The sequence below is a fragment of the Rattus norvegicus genome, chromosome 14 (assembly GCF_021556685.1).
Source record: "Rattus norvegicus strain SHRSP/BbbUtx chromosome 14, alternate assembly SHRSP_T2T, whole genome shotgun sequence".
NCBI lineage: Eukaryota > Metazoa > Chordata > Mammalia > Rodentia > Muridae > Rattus > Rattus norvegicus.
The window spans coordinates 91,835,661-91,857,319 of record NC_141547.1 but is presented as its reverse complement, the minus strand read 5'-3'; the positions used below and the strand labels follow the sequence as shown (position 1 = coordinate 91,857,319).

Sequence of the window (21,659 nt, the reverse complement as noted above, 5' to 3'; positions counted from 1 at the left end):
AGAAGGGCTCCCCTTCTCAGAGGAAAAAGGGATGGGGATGGGGGAGTGAAATGAGAGGGAGGGGAAGCTGGAATTAGGGTGTAAAGTGGATAAGTTAATTAATTAATGAAGAAAATTCATTCAGGGAAACTGATTTAATAACAAGAAACCCTACCTGCTTCATTTTAATGTAACTAACGTGCTGTTGCTTTTCATAATAACTAAGAAATTATTTTAAAGATGGGCATCTTAAGGATGTGGAAGGTTGGTTTTTCACCTGTTAATTAGTAATTATGCCTAAGTTTAATTCTGGGTTCTTCTCTTCTGAACTTTTCCAAGTTTGCTGGTGTTCCCTCTGCAATCCTAAAATGAAGCAATTAAACTAAGCCTCCTTGGTAGAAAAGGAGCAGGAGCAGTCTACGGAAAGAGCAGAGAGAGCCACACAATGGGTGTTTACTGGACACAAGATTGCACAGCCAACTTCCAACAAGGGCTGATTGGCTGCTACAAAGGGGTCTCAGAGACCTCCTCCAAGTCAGTCAGGAGGTTGGTACAAGTGCAGGGATAGCTTGGAATAGGTTGAAGTCCAGAAAGGGTGGCTTTATCATGCAATATGTATATCAGATCGTAAAAAGAGAAATAGTCAGGCACTACTGTAATCTAGTGAGCATAGAATCAGGGATCATGAACCCTCACAGGAGATAGTTAGTTTAAAAGGAAGATAGAAAGATCCCACAGGTCTAAACACTAATCAGTTATTGAAACGGGTTTTACAATTGTCAAGCCCTTCATCTCTCTGAGTGGGGAAGTCTCTCCTTTCCTGAAGTCAGGAGCAATTACTAACTATACAGTCATGATTCTGTTCCAGGACTGTGTCAAGTTTCACATATGAAAAGTCCATTTTAAAATCTTTTATCAGGCCTCCTGCCAGATTACTCTCCTCGAACATTAAAAGAAAGAAGGTTCGATGTGGAATGCTTTGAAGCAGGAAAAAGCAGCAGTGAACAGCCTGGTAAGAGACAATCCCTGGCTTAGGTTCCCTCGAAACAAGAACTCTTTTACATGAGTCCTTTTTAAACTAAAGATCATACTTCCCTTTTCTTTCCTCCTTGCAATAAAGGCAATACATATTCATAAAGAATGAGAAAGGCTGAGGTATATGAAACCAACAGCAGTTCACATATGTACCATTTTGATCTGTAAGAGATATTCTGTATTACTGATTCTCTGGAACTCTTGTCTTTTAAAAAGGCATGTGTACATATGCATCTATGTGGTGTTCACAGGAGTGGAGACAAAGAAGGTTCTTTTATAGGAAAGAAACGAAGACAGGGTTTGAAAGAGAAAACACAGCTAGGAAGAATTGTCAGAAGCAAGGAGCTGGCAGGCCTCTGACAGTAGCCTGTCTCTAGCATTGTGTTTTGTCAGTTTATGATAATAGAACTCCTGCACCACTTCCAGTACAGGAAGTCTCTTCAGCAGGAGATGGTAGACACACCTTACTCCATGATAATCTTTTAGCTGAGTTCAAGAAGAGAGAACTGACCCATCATGGGAGCCAAGTTCCAGAAAGGGGGTGAGAAAGTCAGTAAAAAGGAATCAAGGGAAAACCAGAAGTCCATTTTGAGAAACAAGCTCTGGAATCTATTGATTTGGGGAAGAATGGACACTCCTGTCTCTCTGCAAGAAGATGTTCAGCCTAGTTTTCTAAAATAGGAGGATGTCATTGAAACGCTGTCGAATCTAGGAACAAAAATAGTTCCGAGATGACCCAAACATTTTAAATTTCTCAGTGTCTTCTCCTGCAACCTACTTCAAAAAGCCCAGCAATCAAACATAACTTTGTGGAGCCTTTCCAAGCTGCAAAGGTTTGTACCATCTTCATAAGTTTTCCAATACTAAGTTTCATTCCTCACACCCCCAAAGAAATTGTTTCATAACAACATAGTATGAATGTCAACTCTAATGTTAGGAAAATCCATTCTCTCCTCTAAACTTCTCTTTTTCCTGGCAAAATGAGATATCCAGAGCCCACTAATACTGTGGGTTAAGTAAGTCTGTAAACCAAAGGCACCAGGGACTAAGTTCCAAGATTGAGCCACAGTTGGGAACTGACAAACCTGAATTCCTATAGTCCTATCAGTACAGAATGTGCAGGGCTCTTCTGACACCCATTTGCCTCCCACCATGCTCTCAAAACCACCATTTCTCACATCATAGATTCCTGTTGTACAATTTCTCAGTTTGTGTCTTTCCTTCTTTATAGTCGATGTGAAGTGTTAGGTGGTAATATCATAATTTACTGCTTTACTGAAATGACATACCAGTGAAAGACAGTTTACATGAAACTGCAAGACATATCAGGCACTCCCTGGGCTATCTTTCTGTTCACTTTGATATTCCACATTTCCATGGTGATACATGGACAAGCTGAGACAAGTTCAGGGAAATCATAATGGTAAGTGAAGCTCCATCTGTGCTACCTATGAAGAGTCACAGAATTTGTGCTGAGAAATAGAAAAAAAAAATCGGTGTTGCAGGAACACCACCCTGGCTGTCTGGAAGGAGCTAATTCCACAATATCCACTGTTTATTGATCATCTTTGAGGTCACAATAACTGTGTCCTTTAAAAGTGCACTATGGTTTTGCAGAAAGACTCTGAAAGTCACTCTCTAACCCATGGGCCCAAAGAGCTACAGTCAGTGTGTTCCTGACTCTAAAACACAGTGTTGTATGAGTCAGGAAGATTTGGAATTAGAAGTTCATGCCTAGAAATCCATAGGAGTTTCATCAAGAAACTTGAGTTGTCTGAACCATTGCCTACCTGTGACAGAAATCACAAATGAGATTAAAAAAATTTAGCTGGTTGCTTTTCAGCCACATTTTCTCTCATTTTTGCATGACCTCCAAAAGAAGAGGAAGGGCAATGATGTAAAAAAAATGGCGTTGGAGTCTTAAGAAGAAATTATACAAACTTAGAATATAGATAATTGTAAAATGAGGATTTTTTAGATTATGTACCATGGCTAAAACCTAGATTATCCCACAATAGCACTGCACATGCTGAAGAACTAGCAAAATAGTCAATGTTCAGTCCAAGGAACTGGAAGTCTCAGAAGAAAAGGAACTGATAATCCAAACAGCCCTAGTTCAGTTCGAAGACTAAGAATCTAGGGTCTGATATCCAAGGGCAAGGACAAAAAATATATTTTAAAGACTACCAAAGAAATGTCTACTATGTACATAAGACCTTTCTTTCAGGTTTTTTTCCATCCTATTGATAGTCCCAACAATATTGGGGGAGGTCTTCCCCATCCAGTTAAATAACCCATGCCTCGTTTCTGGACCCATCATGTTGCATGTAGCAGTGTCCTTTACGGGTTACATGGTCAGTTCCTTTTCTACTCAGACTTCCAGTTTTGTAGACTGAACCTTGACTATTCCCCCAGCTCTCCAACCTGTAGAATGGAGAACCCAGACTTTAGCTGTGTGAGGCAAACTGATTGGCAGGATGGCAGTTCATATTCGTGACTTTCCAACTGTGGACCAATCGCTGAGTCTAGACCCTGGTGCCCTTGGTTTACAGACTTACTTAATCACATTGTAAGATGGTCGTGGCTATCATATTTTACCGGAAAAAGGGAGGGTTAGAGAAGACAACAAATTTCCCTAAAGTTGTAGCCCATATTCATCCAGTCAATTTGGCAAACATGATTACTGTTCCATCTCATTCTGAGGTGTATGATCCTCTGAACTAGTCACAGGATAACTAGAGGACATATTTAAACTCAGGACAAAAGGGGACTCAGAGATGGCCAAGGATAGGACATGTTCTATGAATAGGTACCAAGAACATTATATATACATGGAAATAGGCAAACTTAGTGGAGTACAGGTAGCACACAATGACCTCACAGTTCCTGAGACTGTTTTTTTTTTTAATATCAGTAGTTGCATAATTCTGAACACTGTGTCACGAGGGAAGGACCTCAGCAGCAAAGGTTTTAACTGGGTGGCAAGAAAAAAATGGAGTTGAAAGGAAACTCCACATATTCTGATATTAGGGCATTCTCGACCATATAGACAAGGTAATATGAAATATTTAACTATTACTGTCATGTATCACTGAAGTTTGGGGACAGGTTCTAGGAATGCATTGTTAGGTAACTTCCTCTTTGTAAAAATCTAATAAAGTATACATACACAAAGCTGTGTGACTAGCCTATAAATATGTAAGCAAGATGATAGAGACACAGCATTGTCAACAAAATGGTGCTGGTTCAACTGGCAGACAGCATGTAGAAGAATGCAAACTGATCCATTCTTATCTCCTTGTACAAAGCTCAAGTCCAAGTGGATCAAGAACCTCCATATATACAAAGAACTCAAGAAGGTAGACTCCAGAGAACCAAGTAATCCTATTTAAAAATGGGGTACAGAGCTAAATAACAAATTTTCAACTGAAGAATATTGAATAGTTAAGAAGCACCTAAAGAAATGTTCAACATCCTTAGTCATCAAAGAAAATGCAAACCAAAACAACCCTGAGTTTCTACCTCACACCAGTCAGTATGGCTAAGATCAAAAACTCAGGCAACAGCAGATGCTAGCGAGGATGTGGAGAAAGAGGAACACTCCTCCATTGTTGGTGGGATTGCAGACTGGTACAACCATTCTGGAAATCAGTCTGGAGGTTCCTCAGAAAATTGGATATTGAACTGCCTGAGGATCCAGCTATACCACTCCTGGGCATATACCCAAAAGGTGCTCCAACATATAACAAGGAAACATGCTCTACTATGTTCATAACAGCCTCATTTATAATAATCAAAAACTGGAAACAATCTAGACACCCTTCAACAGAGGAATGGATACAGAAAATGTGATACATTTACACAGTGGACTACTACTCAGCTATTAAAAACAGTGACTTTATGAAGTTCTTAGGCAAATAGATGGAACTAGAAAATATCTTCCTGAATTAGGTAACCCAGTCAGAAAAGAACACACATGGTATGTATTCACTTATAAGTGGAAATTAGCCCAAAAGCTTGGAATATTCAAGATACAATTACACACCACGTGAAGCTCAAGAAGAAGGAAGACTGAAATGTGGATACATCAGTTCTTCTTAGAAGGGGAAACAAAATACTCACAAGAGGAAATACAGGGACAATGAGTGGAGCAGAGACTGAAGGAGTGGTCACCCAGACTTCCCCACCTGGGGATTCTTCCCATATGCAGCCACCAAACCCAGTCATGATTGCTGATGCCAAGAAGTGCTTGCTGAAAGGAGCCTGATACGGATGTCTTCTGAGAGTCTCTGCCAGAGCCCTACTGATACAGATGAGGATGGTTGCAGTTAAGCATCAGACTGAGCACAGACTGAGCTCCTCCTAGGGAAGAGTTAGAAAGAGAATTGAAGGAGCTGAAGATGTTTGCAACCCCATGGGAAGAACAACAGACCCCCAAGAACTCCCAGGTACTAAACCACCAACCAATGAGTACACATGGGAAGACCCATGGTTCCAGCTTCATATCTAGTAGAAGATGGCATTGTCTGGCACCAATAGGAGTAGAAGTCCTGGGTCCTGTGAAATCTTGTTTCCCCAGTGTAGGGAAATGCCAGGGTGCTGAGGTGGGAATGGGTGAGTGAGAGGGGAGCATCCTTATAGAAGCAGGGGGAAGGGAGATGGGAAAGGGGGAAACCAGGATAGGGGACAACATTTAAAATATAATTACATAAAATATCCAATAAATAAGGGCAAACTAGTTCAACTAAAATATCATATGCAGCATACCACTGTATTTCTACCTCACTGTCAATCGGAAATCATATAGCAGAAAGTCATGTTGATAATCAATGCTGAAGATGCCTTAGTCTTAGATATTAGGGCCAGAAGGATCATTTTAACATGCACGTGCCTATCCCTCAGAAATACATCTCCAACTCTGGGGTGAGGGTGTGGGAATTTCCCCAAGATCCAACAGTGTTCTCATAACCAACCCCATCTTACACACAAGGACAGTCCATCGTGCAAACAAGGTTACAGACGGCATGTGACAGGTCCAGTTACACAGTTATAAGTGAAAAGATAAATGATGTGTTTCCTTTCCTTTTAGGATAAAGTTCTTTGACAAAAGTTCCTTAAAGGAAGACTTCAGCTCACAGTTTTAGGTATAGTACACTAATACAGGAAAATCAAAAGAGTGGTCACATCATGTGCACTATAAGAAACAAAGGAATAATGCACATCATTGCTCACCTTGCTCCCCCCATTCATCTAAATAGTTAAGGACCCCAGGTCTACAGAATAGTTCTACCCACTGTCAATATTGGCCTTCCCAAACCAATGGATCAAAATAATCCCTCTGCAGACATACCCAGAAGCCCATTTCCCCAGTGATTATAGATTCTGACAAGGTGACAATTAATGCTAATTATCTCAATCAGTAATTCATTTTCTTTTAATTACCAAGGCTTGATTGAGCTCTTTCCTATCAGTCAGTCCCATGCATTCTGGATTGTTCTTTGTATATAGTCCTCTGACCATTCTACAATGTCCACCAAGTCCATCCAAAGAAAATATTAGAAAGCTTTCCTTCTATACCCGACTGAAATACTTTTTAAATTATCAATACTTAATGAGTTTTTAAAATAGCTCTACACATCCCACACTGAGGAAGATAACACAGGCCTGTGAATCTCCTCCAGCCTAGTGTTCCTAGAATTATTGCTCCAGTGGACAAACTTGGACATCTCCAACATTGCCTCTTGTCCCCCAAACTTTCCTCTGAATTCTATGGGTATTCTGTACTCCAAATACAAGACTGTACGAAGAAAATTGGAAGAAGGCAGAGTCCAAGACCACTGTACCACAGGCGGCTGTCCTCCTGCCTCTACATGATGGCACCAAACCCCACCACCCTGATAAGCCTCTTAGAAGAAGGCCGAAGCCATTTCCTACATCATGCAGTGTTTGCATAATACCAATTGCCCATGCTCCATAACCTGTGTCCAGTTCTTTGTCCTGGTTCTCACTCAGCACAATGAATACATCACCCCATCATTCCAACTTAAAGCCTATTTCACTGTCATCATCCATTTGGGACTTAATGGTGTTTACTGAGACTTTCACAGAGTTCTTTGTGACACAAGGCTGGAGTCAGCCTAGCAACTGTAGCTAACACACTGAGAGCCTAACGGTGCCAAGGCAGAAATCACTGACTTACAATCTCTCCGGACATCAGAGAGGTGTGTGCTCTGAAAAAAATCCAAAAGGTCTAAGAAAAGAAAATAAATGGTTAGCTACAGAGATAGACAAAGAAAATAACAAGCAGCAGGCGGCGAGCCTCGTACTTCTTAGCAGCCTTTGGTGAGAGGGAGGGAAAGAGAAGGTGATGTGGCCATTTGTCAGCTCATGCTGTGGGAGTTGATGTCAGGACAGATGCATTAGCACTTGGTAATAGCCTCCCACAAGGACTTAGTATGACTCAAAGATGCCTAGGCAGGGCTGGCTATAACATGCTCAACTTAACCATTTCAGAGATCACAGAAACCACCCAGACCTTTCAGCCACCGAGAACTGACCACTCCCCGGTTGTCCTCGGCAAACATACGTGCGCAAGAGGTTCCTGGAATATTTACTTTTTCTTAAGTAGGAGTTTACATTGGTTGCTCTTCTTGTCTAACAGTTGCTTTCCGCTTTCTGGTAACCTTTCTAAAGGCAGAACGGAAGGACACCTTCGCTACAGGTGGTAATCTCAAAGAGAAGACCGCATCTGGGAACAAACGCTACAACATAACCGTGTGTGCAAATGTTAGGAAAATGTCGCATGAATCGTCTGCATGCCGGGATCCCACACGAGGTCAGTAGGAGCCTTCTGTTAAACCACACATCATGAACGTTTTCAGGTTCCTCGTGTTTCAATTCAGTCATCCATCTGTTCTTTCCCTTGCCCTGCCCAATTTCAAGAAAAATACTGTGCCTTTAAAGTCTAGGTAAGTGTAGTTCTCACTAGGTCAAGATTATGTTTGGTTTTCAAAGTCCTTATGGGAAAGTTATTGCCCAGAAAAGAAGTACACTGTCAAGAGCAAAGTCTGTGTACACAAAGACTAGCTAGATATTGAAGTGAACTGTCAATCCCTTAGAACACTTACCCAAACCCCACCCCTATCCCGGAACAGAGGGACGCTCCCCCTGAGAGGAGGAGGCCGATGTGGTCCCTGATTCCTTGGAGTCACCATCATGCTACAGAAGATGGTTTGCATTCCCCTAGCTGGACCTTCTGATCTCCCTGTCTGGTTCCTTTGTTGGGCTGTAATTGTTAAAGTTGGATCTACTGTGCCGACTACTGACTAAGCTTTCCGTATTCTGAAAGCGGAGCCAGGCAGTTGAGAGTGAGCTTGGGTACACTGACTCCATCCTGGCTTTTGTTTCTTTTCCTTGCTGAAGCACAGACTGGGAAAGTAACAGCCCCTCGACCATCCCAACCCATGTTCATCTCTCTTATTCTGCATCCCATTCCGCATCACCATCAAATACTAGAAGCACAATTCTTTTTTCTGCTCTTGCTCATACAGGCTGTGCCTACTTCTCTCGCACCCAGAACCCCTGTTGTGTCTGGAAGAGCTCTAATCCCGAGAGATCAGAATCAGCCCTGACTCTGGGAAGGTGGGAAAACCATAAAGATTTCAGGGAGGAAAATGTATCTGATCCCTGTTTGGGTCCAAGCTGGAGTTACCAGCCAGGAGCAGGACAGGGCCGCACTGCCACCTACAGGCGAAACTCCCTAAAGACAGGCTCTCAGGTGACAAGACCCTGCTTTGTTTCTTTCAAGCCTGCTTGTTCTGTGAGAAGCACCAACCTGGCAGTAGTGACCTGGAGAGTGGCCAGGAGTAGACTCCTACTCTTAATATTCTGAACTACCATGAAAAGTAAAAAAAAAACGTGTGTGCAAAATGCAAGTCATTACATAGGACAGGAGAGAGGGAAGCCTGAGAGGGAAGACTAGGAAGCCTTAGCTGGTCTAGAAAGTGTTCTTGGAGTGCATACTGTGTAAGTGCTTGAGGATGATTAAGGGCTAGGGATCATACTCTATAGCCTGACTTACTGCAAGTAAACAAAGACAATTAAAATTATCTATGGCTTTATATTCTTCTGCAGTGCTTAAAAGTGCTGCAATTGAGGCCTTCTATAAAGTATGGGCACTGAATACTTTATATGATGAATGAAGCCACTTAGCTGCCTTAAACCCAGAGACACTCACCATACATCAGTGGAACTGCTCCCACCCCCTGTGCACAACAGGGGTTTGTGGTTTCCCCAGTGCTCCAGAAGTAGAAAGGCGGTTGAACAGTGCCTCTCTAGATCCTACTACTATGCCCTAGGCCCGCTCCATCCCCTATCCTACAGATTGCAGCCAGTTTTCGGTGGCTCAGTCAAATCAGCAACATTGGTTTTGTCTAGGAATCAGCATCCTGAGCTTTGCTGATCCATGTGGTGACCCTAGGATGGCTGAAGGGTCCAATGGACCATCTCCTCATCCATATCCCAGCGGTTATTATGACTGTTGCTAATCAAGTCAGCCAAGGCTGTTGCTAGAAACACCTATCCATGATCTCTCCTGTGGCCTGAAGCTCCTCAAATAAATCACAACAGGGCTTCCCAGGTTGAATAGTCAAAGAGAACCAGAGAATCAGAAGTAGACTTTCGTAAAAAACATCAAAAGAGAGGGAAATCCCACGTGTGCATGGGCACATGTGCAAGCACACATACAGAGTGGGGGAGGGGAACTGACACAAGATGGAGAGAAAGACAGAGAAAGCAAGAATAATACAAACCAGGTGAAACCCAGACCCTCTCATGACCCAACCTCAGAGGACATTTCTGGGTCTCAAGCCTACTACATCAGTTCTTTGTCTTAAGGAGTGAAAGGAAAGTTTTTGGAAGAATATATGACTCCCACTTACTGCCTTAGCCACTTTAAGAAAGCACTGTTTGCATAGTCCGCCATCTGATTGATTGATTTCCATTACAAGTGCTAAGTGGACTTTGGACGTATCCAGTAGAAAGAGAATAAAAAGTAGTTTGCTCTGCTAGAAAGAACTAGAACTCTGCTAGAATGAAAGATAAAAACTATTTTGTAAAGAAAAAAAAATCCACAGTTCTATTTCAATGCTTTTTCAAAAACAACCCTGTGTCTATCAACTGATTCTACACTGTGCTTAATTCATACTGAATCTTTCATTCGACTTCTGAGTTATTCCAAATCTATGTCATTTCCTCCTATCACTAATATCTTATGAGAATAGTTGCAATGAACTGTCTTAAAAGATTTCTGGGAAATCTTTATGTGCAAATCAGGCTCTTTAAAATCTCTTAAGTATACCAGATTCACTGTTTTAAAACAGTGTTCAAATTTTCCAAGCTAATTCGGGACATGATTATTCTCAATTATACCTGTAGCCTCAGAGAGACAGTGGCGACTTTACAACGCAAGCTACATTTTATGGCTCTAGCACCAATTCCTCCCAGGCCTCTGCCTCCCCTACCTCCTACTTTGCAACATCCAGCTAACCACCAAGTTAACAGAAAATTAGAATGTTCTCACTTTCCTTTTGCATTGGTGTCACATGGTCCAAAATTAAAAATAGTCATGGAAATAAGCAGTGGACTTTCAAACTCATGTCTGCCCTTTAGCCCCAACTGTAGGGTTAGGTGGGGTCCTACTTCTTATCCGCCGCAGGGCTCGGCCGCTCAAGGAAGCAGGGCATGGGAAGTTTAACTGCACTTCGCAGGGGCAGGTGTCAGACCATAGGGCAGCCCAGGGACACATCTTCAGGGGTGGGGAAGTACAGTTTGAGTGACCGACCGTGAAAGGCATGCTGGTTCCTGGTTGAGCAAAGGTTTGAAACTCCAGTGACCCTGAAAGGGACGGTAGGCATTTCACCTGACACCCGGGGAACCAGGCCCCATCACAAGGCACAGCCCTCCATAGATTTGTGGCCATCAGTCATGTAAGGACAATGCCCCAAGCCCTCGTTGTATAATGGGTCCATGCTCCAATAGCTGCCCTGGACAGAAGGAATAAAGGAACAAACATCATGACTGTGATTGGAAAGTACACTCTGATTTTCAGGGTTGTGAAAAACCTGTCAGAGATTCCTGGCTATCTGTGATCCATTTGCAAGAAGCCTTGATACAGGTACCAAGTCAGTTCTCACAGTATGTTCTGAGTGCCACACCCTGTTGTCTGCCATGAGGAATAGTCTGGATTCACTAAGAACTACAGGCTCCATAGGATTCCTGTACTAGAAAGGCACAGGAAGGTAAGAATGATATTATCTTCCCGCTATGGCTCTGAATAAACTGAAAACTTAAAGTAAACAGAGCCCCTGGGTTAGAATGAAGGCTGGGATAGAAAGAAACTAGCTTTTCACTGCACCTTCTCTGGTACAAATTACATCTTACTTGTCCTAAGTTCTAAATGAGATGAGGTAGGCGATTCATGAAGAAATGTATGTGCGCTGCATCTTCCTGAGGTAGGCATTGTCAAGAGTATGCCCTCTTTGCCATCCTCAGTGACAGTTGACTCTGTCAGCTATCTATTAGGTACAGATTCCAAGATATTGTCTACGGCCACCCAATTATATGTTGCTTCGAGGACTTTAAAGCTCACAAAAGGCGTTGGTTTGTTGAACACAGGTTTTAAAAGCATGTATTCGAATCTGTGGCCTAACTAGCAGTATCCAGTTCACATGAGGGAATCCAAACAGGTATACAACACAGGGAAGCCATAAAGGATGAGCAGTCTGTCTCCTCCTCCTCTGTGCTTCCGAGAACTCAGTCAGCTGGAGCCTTCAGATGTCTCTGAGAATGAACTGAACTATATGAGCCTTCAATACAAATGCGTGGCCTCGGCCGAGCGATGAGCCTTTGATGCAAATGAGTGGCCTTGGCAAGCTGGATACATGAAGAACACGGTGATCCCAGTTTCTCACAGAGAGACACCTGCACTTACCCGTCAAAGCTGCTGTAGGGTTCGAGATGATGGAAGCGAACGGCCTGGTTCCACGACTACCATAACAACTGCTGGAAATCTATCACAGCTCTTTCATACTCATCCCAAACCACGGCCAGCATGCCTCACATCTCTCCTTAGTCTCAGAAATGCCTACCTGCTACCAAGTGGAGCTGTCCGGTGGCCTGAGAAGACTGTGCTCACCACAAAGAACTATGTCTGAAGTGGAGAAAAACTGCAGAAGCTGAGCTGTCTGCCTTGAGTGGCTCACAGCCCCGCTTCCTAGGCAGAAAGCTTCCTACCACATTCTTGCTCACACTGTAGGAAGCACGGGAGGGCCTACTGACATTTGAAAGGTCCAGTAAACAGTTTTCCTAAGCTGCCTGGCCAAGCAGAAACTATGTTTTATTATTTGACAGAAAGCCCTGACATTCTGCTTCATTTTAGGGAAAACACTGGCCGCACCACACACATTAATTCAGACCAGTTTCTCAAAACACAGCTAGGTAAGGGGATTACTGTAGGACCTGCAGTGGGCAAGTTAATTATGCCTCTATTTATGCCCAGGTTGAACCCAATTTCTTCCCCCTGCTGGAAAGCTTGCTTTCTGAGTAAGGGCTTCCCCTTTTTCTAGAGAATTAATCAAAAAGTATGCTATAGCATCAGAAGCTGCATTGGCTTGAGAGCTAGGGGAGAGGATTAGAAGGGAAACCTAAGGTGCCTGTAGCCTCTGCGGCCTGGTATGTGTCATGTTGAGAGTTCGAGGTACACACTGGTTACCTGTGACTCCGTTAATCAGTGCCTGGTTTCCTGTGACTCACGAGGTCCTAAGCACACAGAAACAGAGAAAGATGGATTCCCAGCTGCCATGCTGATGCCATACATTCTACTCATATCTGCCTTCCCTTTCCTCACCTACGTGATACGTTTCTTAGCCGCAGTAATCTTCAATTTTTAACTCAAATTATCAAGGAAGCATCTCAGACAAATGGGCCCGCGATTTGAAGATGCTCTCCCACTCAGTGGATTTCTCTTATGCTATTTCCAACCTAACTCTTCTAGAGGTTTCAACTCCTAACCTGACCTTTGAGTGGCTTTGGGTTTGAACTCCCCTAGAGAGAATGGCAGCAATGTAGAATAGGTACAGGATGTTTCCTGCAGCCCAACAAAACTGTGATTATCCCTGCTCTACAGGTATTTCCAAGTGGCTAAGGGGGCCATGTGTCTCTCCTGCCCACTCATTCCACCACCTGTCCATTAAAGGTGTTCAGGCAATGTCACTGCAGACAATGAAAATGTCACACACCACGTTTCTATGTGAAGCGAACAGGGAATGTTAGTAACAAAAGTTAAGTTTTCCTCTGATTGGAGAGATGGCTCAGCACTAAAGAGCGTTGTCTGCTCTTCCAGAAGTCCGAAATTTGATCCCCAGCACCTGCATGGTGGCCCACAACAGTCTGTACCACAAGTCCCAGGGAATCTGGAACCTTCCATCCTCTGGCTTCTGCGGAAACAGGCACATGCAGGCAAGACCCCCATACACATAAAATGAGTAGTTATTTTAATTAAATAAGTTATTCTTTATTGGAGGGCTCTTGTGTGTCTCCTTGGGCTTCGGGTTGTTCTCTTTCCACCAGGCCTTTCATTCGTCTACAGCAGTCATTCTCAAAATCCCACAGCAGAATCACGTGACGACTTTGAGAAACGGGGAGGGGGGGGGAGGATAGCTCTGCATCCGAGATTTTGATTTTGGTGGGTACAGGTATTTTATATTTATTAACTTCCCAAGTGATTACATAGGCTGCTGGTCCAGAGGCCAGGTTTAAAGAATCGGTCAAAGCTTTCAGCTCTAGTAGGAATCATCTGTGTAGCTAAAACCCATTAAAAAAAAAAAAGGACCATGCCAACTGCAAACAATTACATTAGAATCTCTGAGGAGGGAAATAGAGGCCTCACTAATGTCTTTTAAGTTACTTAGGGGATTCTGTTGTGAAACCAATGGGGAAGCAATAAAAAAAACTATCAGTAGCACAACATACAGCTGGACCTGACCCACTGACTCCCACCAAAGGTCATCATCCTCAAAAGACATTGGCTTTTCTATCATTTTGCTACAGTAAGACAGAAGCCCTGAAAAGACGTAATGGCTCAGGAAAGAAAATTAGGTGACTTTTACCACTGATTTATAGCAGGACTAGCTCAGACCCAACAGTAATATAAATATATATAATATAATAACAATGGCGGTTTTATGCATAAACCTTGGCTGGGCTCTGATACTCTTGATCCCACTAATCCTGGTACTACATACTTTCACATGGGCAGATCTACCCCTCTGCTCTGCTCTGGTCCATCACTTTACCTCCATGGCCTTGCATCTTATTTCTTCTCCCTCTCTGTGTCCAGAAGTTCCACCCTCTACTTCTTGCCCAGATATTGGGCATCAGATCTATATTACAGCCAATCAGATACAATTATAGATTGCCTTAAGCAGGTAAGAAGGAACGAATACTTACAACATATCAGACTAATGATGGGCCATGGAAATAGCAAAACCAAGATCCTGGCAATGTTTAGGTCTCTGCCTGTACAGAATTAATAAATGATAGAGACACAACTTCACACAGTGGACCCCGCCATTGGCTCTACCTTCCTCACAGTCAGACAGTATAACGATGAACCACCACTCCTCTACCTCTGTTTCAGATATAGCAGGCACAAGCACATGCACTTGTTTGCATGTGTGCATGAGTGTGTGTGTGTGTGTGTGTGTGTGTGTGTGTGTGTGTGTGTGTACATGTGTGTGTGTGACACTTCTGCTCCAATGAGCAGCTCAGAGAACAGAGGAAAAGAATTGAGCCCTATAAGATGTGAAGGAGAGCCTCAGACAGACCCCAAGCCACAGACCACAGAAGGAGATGAAGCAGGAGGCCGAGAAGTCCTGAAGAGAGGATTACCTCAAAGGGCTGAGTATCCAGAACTATTCATCAGACTTCTGTTCTCCTGACTTAGAAAAGCAATATGAGGGTCTATCACTCATCTCTCTGCCTTAGCCCAGGGAAAGCTGGGGAAGGTTATACTTTGTACTTTTTAAACTTTCTTGTCTGCCTTTTATATCTCATGTAAGTACTTTGCATTGGGTTCTCAAACAAATTTATTTCCAAGAGTAGACATGGCTATATGCTTTGTAGTCTGCATTCCTTTGAGTCTGAAATGTAATACAATGTGGAAATAGAACATGATTAAAATAATAGCGTTGCATTATGATTAATATCAAGCCCATTTTTGGAACAAATGTTTGTGGTCTACCACAATGAATTTCATGGACTATGAACAGATATTTTTCCAGAGAGAAAATATGTGGAAAATAGAACAGTCTCTGTCCATGCGAGACAGGAACCTCATGGAAAAGATAATTACCAATAGCATGAGAAGAGACCTCAGGCCTTATTACAAATGCAGACATTTGGGTCCCTCTGAAGTCGACCCAATCAAGAATTTAAGACAGAGACTGCCATGCATTATGCTTCTGTACTTAGTAGTAAGTGCCTCTGGTACCCACTCCTTCTTCTCATGACCCAGCACTATCAGTCCTATGGTTTTGTTAATTCTCAGTCTTCCTGGTTGTCCCCTAGACGTTCTGGCTCTGATTGCACCCAGCTGGTGCAATCTTAGCAGAATTTTTTTTCTGTTGCCATGGCAGCACACATCACATGGAAGTCCTATGCTCCCCATTTTCTTTTATGCTCCGTTTCTTACCATAATCTTCACGTTGCCTTAGAGGGTATCAGTAAAGATGTTAAAGTGGTTTCTATTCCCTAACAGATAAAATTAATTTTTCTATGCACACAAAACTAAATTTTGATTCAATCTTATCTAGGAGAAAACTATTTAGGTAGAATATCTTTAGAAACTGAGCAATGATTTTTAACATACAGGTTAAATATGGGTTACCTAAAATCTGATGAACCAGGAGTATTTGGGGTTTCAGATATTCTCCAGATATTTTGCATGTTTTACATATACATAACGCTATACCTTGGAGATATAATCTACACAAAAACAAAATATAGTTTATACCAACTTTATACAGAAAGCTGGAAAGTAATTTCACAGAATAGTTTCAATTTTAGCATGCATGAAATCAATTTAAATGAAAATTTCTGTTTATGGTATTATTTTGGTATCAGAACTTTCTGGGGATTATTTGAGGGAATAATGATATTCATGTTATAATAAAAGGAATAACTATAAGAGAATGAAGTGTCATATATTTTATAACAATAATGTGCATACACATGTGATATATATACATATATAGATATATATAGTGTGTATTCTATTCTTTATATTTAGCTGACATTATTTTCATCTTTTAATGTTTCCTAAGATTTCTAGGATGAAGTTGAAGATGTTCCTGTCTAAGACTGTGTTCTATGATCTGTAACTGTCCCAAGGAGCCTTATTTATACACTTACAGGGTCATATAAGGAGGAAAGTTACAGAGAAAAGTATGATTGAAAACCTGTGTACCTTCTGATATGTCAAATCACATTTATCGAAAGTCTATGTGACTGTGGTAGAATTTAGAAAAGAACAAAACAATAGCCTTATTAGCTGAGCAAACTAGCCTAGCAGAGATCATCAGACAGGACTAGAATAAGGCTAAGGCATCTGGAAAGAACTGAATGCATTCAAGGTCAAACTGTCATCCACTCAGTGTGTAAAGTTGACGGTAGACTGGCAGTGCCAATGAGAGGGTAGAGCCACTGGGGTGACTGAGACAGTACCTGACCTGATAGCCTGATAGTCCAGTGGATCTTAGAACTGAGGGTCACTGAACACATATCTTCTCTCCCAGTGCAGAAGAGACATGTGATAATGCCTCTCTGTGTTGTATGTGTATGTCTGAGTGTCATGTGAACCATGAACTTCTCTTGGAGAATAAATTCGTCATAAAGCCACTATATCTATTTATCATTGTACTTGTTTGATAGTTGAAAACAATGAATGTTTATTTAATAAAGATGAGGTTAGAGTTTGGCAGAAATACACTGGGGAACATTGTATTAGATGTTACCATTACTTGTCGTTCATTGTTTTCCAGACACACAAACAGCTCTATCTGCAAAAGAAACAGAATCCTGAAGAAGATATGACCAAGAGCCACAGTACTGGTTAGGTTCTGTTTTTCATTGCGTTGTTATTGCTGTTAGCTTCATGCTATCTGAAGTTACCGGACAAGAAGAAACTCAGTTAAGAGAATGTCTGTATTAAATTAGCCTGAAAGCAGGCATGTGGAACATTTTCTTAATGGCTGATTGATATGGAAGGGTCCAGCCCACTGGCGTTAGTCCTATCCCTGGTAAAGTGATCCTAAAGTCTGTAAGAAATCATACTGAGCAATTGATGGAAAGGAAGCCAGTAAGCAGCATTCTCCCATGGCCTCCGCTTCATTTTCTGCCTTCAATTATCTACTCTGCTTGAGCTCCTGTCCTGATATTCCCCAGTGATTGTTGTTACCTGAAGATGAAGATGAAATATCCTTTCTCCTCAAGTTGCTTTTGGTCATGTTTTTGAAGTTTTGTTTGTTTGTTTTTTGTTTGTTGTTTTTTTTCCCACAGAAATAGAAACCAAACTGGGACAATCAATAATAGAAAGTTTCACGTTTAAGGGTCCAGAATCAATGGGGAGAAGGAGCTAATCCTGAAGTGAATGTTATGTGAGCAACAGTAGCTGTATGTCAGATCAGAATGACTGTGTACAAAAGGTTGCTCTAAAGCTGCAAAGCAGGGTCATGTGACCTTCAATGGCCAAGTAATGATCAGACAACTATGAGACTTTTGTTATTGGTGATTATTTTCTTAACAAAAGATGAAGTTAAGTTCAATGTCTTTAGCTACATGAGAAACGCAAAGCAAAATTACACTGAGATTGCAACTTATCTGGTTGAAATGGTTGTTTAGAAAACAAGTGCCAGCAAGTTGTAGCAAAAGATGTAGCGATAAGGGTGTAGTTGCTGAGAAGATAGGCTAGTGCCAATTACTGAAATTAGCGTGATGGTTCCTCAAAACTAGAGATGCAAAACTTTGCAACTATCTCCATCAAAGTATGTTAAATTAGAGTCCTTGATGTAAATATCCAGGAATGAATCTTAAGTTACACACACACACACACACACAGACAATACACACACACACACACACATACACACACACACACACACACACACACACACACACACAATCATTAGATCTGTCAATGCTTTCCCCCAAGAATTATAGATTGACAAGTACCAGGCTTGAGGAATATCCTTTAGAATTGTTGGTCAGGGTAGCCCATGTAACTACCAAAACAATATAGACTATGGCTGTTGTCCTTGGTTGACTCTCACAGGTTGAAGATATTTCCATATTGCTGTAGACACCAGATACTAATGACACAGAACTTGTATTATTTTAGCTGCATCTAACCTGAAAGCCTGCTACCTGCGACTAGTTTGAATGGTACCAGAAAATATCCAGCTATGACACCCATGAACCACAGCAATGACAAGTATAGCAAAATATTCATAAAAGTGCAGTAAATGGCGCTTACATATCAGTGATAAGCATCAGCTATCTAATTAAACATAAAGCCCACTCGATAGAAAGTAAACCATGTCTGGTATTAGAAATCTAGCCAACTGCCTGGGTTCAGGAAGTCATGAATATTATAAATCATTGAGGAGAATCTACTCCTCAAGAGCAGCATAATTCTAATACATTTTAAAATCTCATTTTTACACTCTAAGACAAGCTACCCAAAGTAGCTACTACCCTTTATCAAAGAAGCTTCTCATGAGAGCAACTTAATATCAATACAAAAATAAAAATAAAAAAATAAAAAATCCAACCAGATAGCACAACTGGAAACAAAGCAGACATAATGATGAATTTTTCTGGGATTTTGGCCAGATTCTTTAGGTACTTAATTTAAAAGTTACTTAAAGGTTTCAAGTATGTGTACCTAACTATTTTTCAGTTTTTCTCAGGATACATATAAAAGATTCATTTTCAATGTTGCATTCTTAAGATATATCCATGGATCACTCACCCTGTGTGTCATTTTCAAGGAAATCATGAACATGAACATTTGGTGAAGAAAGTTTGTGTGCTTATACAATAATCTTCTCTACAATGTGGAAAAGCAGTATTAAAAGGGCAAGATGGCTTCAGAGTGCTGTAGTTTATATCTAGATACTTTCCAAAATCTGGTACATTAAAAGCTTTGTCTCATTTTGGAGCTATTAGTGGTGATAGGATCTCTAAGAGATGATCTCTAGGGTCTTAGATCATTGTATGTGTTCCTTGAAAATGAGAATAAGGATCCAGTCCCTTCATCTCTCTTTTTTGCATCCTGAAAAGAATAAGCATTTTCTTGATCTGCATTGTTACAAGTCCAAAGCAGCAAAGCCGATAGGTCATAAGCTACAAATTCCCCACTCTACATCAGAATAAACCCTCCTTTATAAATTAACTGTCTTCGATTTTTTTATAATAACAGAAATCTGATTAACAATTCTGGTGGCACTGGTGCCCAGTAAAAGATACCCATGAACAGTGTCATTAATGTCTCTGTGGTTCTAATATTCGGTCAAAATAGATGGGAGCATATAGCCTTACATGGGAACAGGAAGAAGAGAACTTCTTCCAAGGTAAAGATCTCACTTCTTTACAGATATCTTCAAAGAGAAGAAAAGAAGGATCTATTTCCATGGCTACTCTGTCTTCATTCTATTAGACATGAAGATGATTCTTTGTGCCATTGCCTTTAAAACAAGCACGTGGCTTACATAATCTTTCTAGTAATGTTGCTGAGCTAATTTAGACAAATATATCCTGTCACTCAATGCTCACCTCTCACCCCAGACCCAAAGTTCTTTGGCTCTGAACAAAAGTGACTCTAAGTTATACTGAAAGTAATTGTATTAGTCAGCTATTCTAACTTCCATTAACATAACAAAATAACAGAGATAAATACCTTGAAAGGAGGTGTTTCTTTGGGTTCATTTTTGTTGTCCTGTAGGAAGACAGGGACAACATGGTGGTAATGGAGAGGGGAGCAAATCTTTGCTTGTTGTGGGTGGAAAGCAAAAGGAGAAGAAAAAGGGATGAGGGTTCTCTCGGACAATAGTGATATATACTGTCAACTGAGCTTTCAGTGCATGGGCTTTGAGGGACACCCATCCAAACTTCAGCACCAATGAAATACAAAAACTTATCCCTCCAGTTGTTCTTTTGTGGAGAGTCAGAGAAAGGTAAATTATGAGCAGGTTCAAGGATATTGTAATGTTGAAGGACTGATAACACTTACAAGGTATCCACCATGCCCATAAATATTCTCACTTTCTCTCCTAGTGCCTGTGTATAGAGAGCCTTTTGGGGCTACTTGCTTCTAGACACTTGGCAGGGATTTAACATTATCAAGACAAAAAAGTAAACCCAGGGCAGAAATCTGGCTTTGGGCCTGGACTCAGGAATTGGGCCCTGATTAAGAACATTTACATTTGAGTTAATGCAAAGCTGAGAGCAGGCTCAGCAGAAACATGTGTGGCAGTCCTTTTGTCTTGGTCATCCTGATTAGCCCCCAGAAAGGTGTTTACAGGATTTTGCTTATTGCCTTGTTCCTTTACTCAGAACTGATCTTACTATTCTGCACATAATTAAAGTGGTATAAAAGCAGATTGGAGAACTGGTTGGAGTCATGTTATAATATTGTCTAATTGTCTTTTTTCTTTTCAATCCTCACTCCTACCCTGGAGAACCTGTTGGCTGACTGAGCTGGTTTGGTCACTAGAGACTGGCAGCTATTAGCTTTTCTTGGTGAGTGGAAGAACAAATTGTGTCACCCCACGTGCATGGGGTTTGAATGGAGTGTAGCCCAGTGTACAACGTGGGAACATTAGGATACAACATGTTTGAGTCTTATCTATGATATGAAATAGATATGAAAACTTCTGGACTCATATTTAAATGTATATTCTTTTATTTACCTTGAGGTTATATTCCAATAAAGTTGAAAAAAAAGGTGTCATAAATTTGGGACTATATTTATTATGAGCTTCAAGTTTTCCCTTTTAGATTAATATACATTAACATTAATATATAGTATATGGATTTTAATATAATAAAATTTACATAGGCATATGAACATTTTAAAAAACCCTTCCTTATCTTACATATGTTCAGAGATATACTAGGTTCTAGCTTAACATGTCAAGCTCCAAATCACTGGATTGTCATTGGTCCAAGATTGTGGACTATAAGAGGGCAATCTGCATAGAACTTACCAGCCATGAGCTGTAACTCATCATCTTCGGCCTTCCAGAACTACATACCATCATTGAAAATGAAGAACAAGCATGTTGGTACTCTGTCTAAGCTCCACCCCCACAGTTGCTCGGCGACAGCCAGCTGTGCCTGACACTATAAAAGGGGCCCACTTGCCCCCTCTTCTCCCTCTTGCTCTCTCTTTGTTCTCTTCTCTTCCCCTCTTCCCTGTCCCTTCTCTCTACCCCTCCCCACTTCCCTCCACATGCTCATGACCAGCCTTTCCTCTCCTCTCCTTCTCTTCTCTCATTAAACCTCTCCACATGGAACCATGTTGGCTTGCT

The 21,659-nt window shown here is 41.4% G+C and overlaps 1 protein-coding gene across 13 annotated transcripts in view; it reads left to right on the top strand.

The window, feature by feature from the left end:
- LOC148001455 (uncharacterized) overlaps positions 1–21,659 on the top strand; it is a 60,696-nt gene that overhangs the window by 21,120 nt on the left and 17,917 nt on the right. For 3 of the 13 annotated variants that reach the window (XM_087584588.1, XM_087584589.1, XM_087584590.1), the window contains 3 exons: positions 899–991; positions 7,708–7,849; positions 17,112–20,733. In XM_087584588.1, coding sequence (XP_087440714.1) covers positions 947–991; positions 7,708–7,849; positions 17,112–17,152 — 228 coding nt within the window. In that variant the 5' untranslated portion in view covers positions 899–946 and the 3' untranslated portion in view covers positions 17,153–20,733. Of the gene's footprint in view, positions 1–898; positions 992–4,322; positions 5,463–7,186; positions 7,236–7,707; positions 7,850–11,122; positions 11,313–13,414; positions 13,531–16,394; positions 21,080–21,659 lie in introns of those variants that run through there. The other 10 variants (XM_087584582.1, XM_087584583.1, XR_015637141.1 and 7 more) reach the window with 9 other exon arrangements.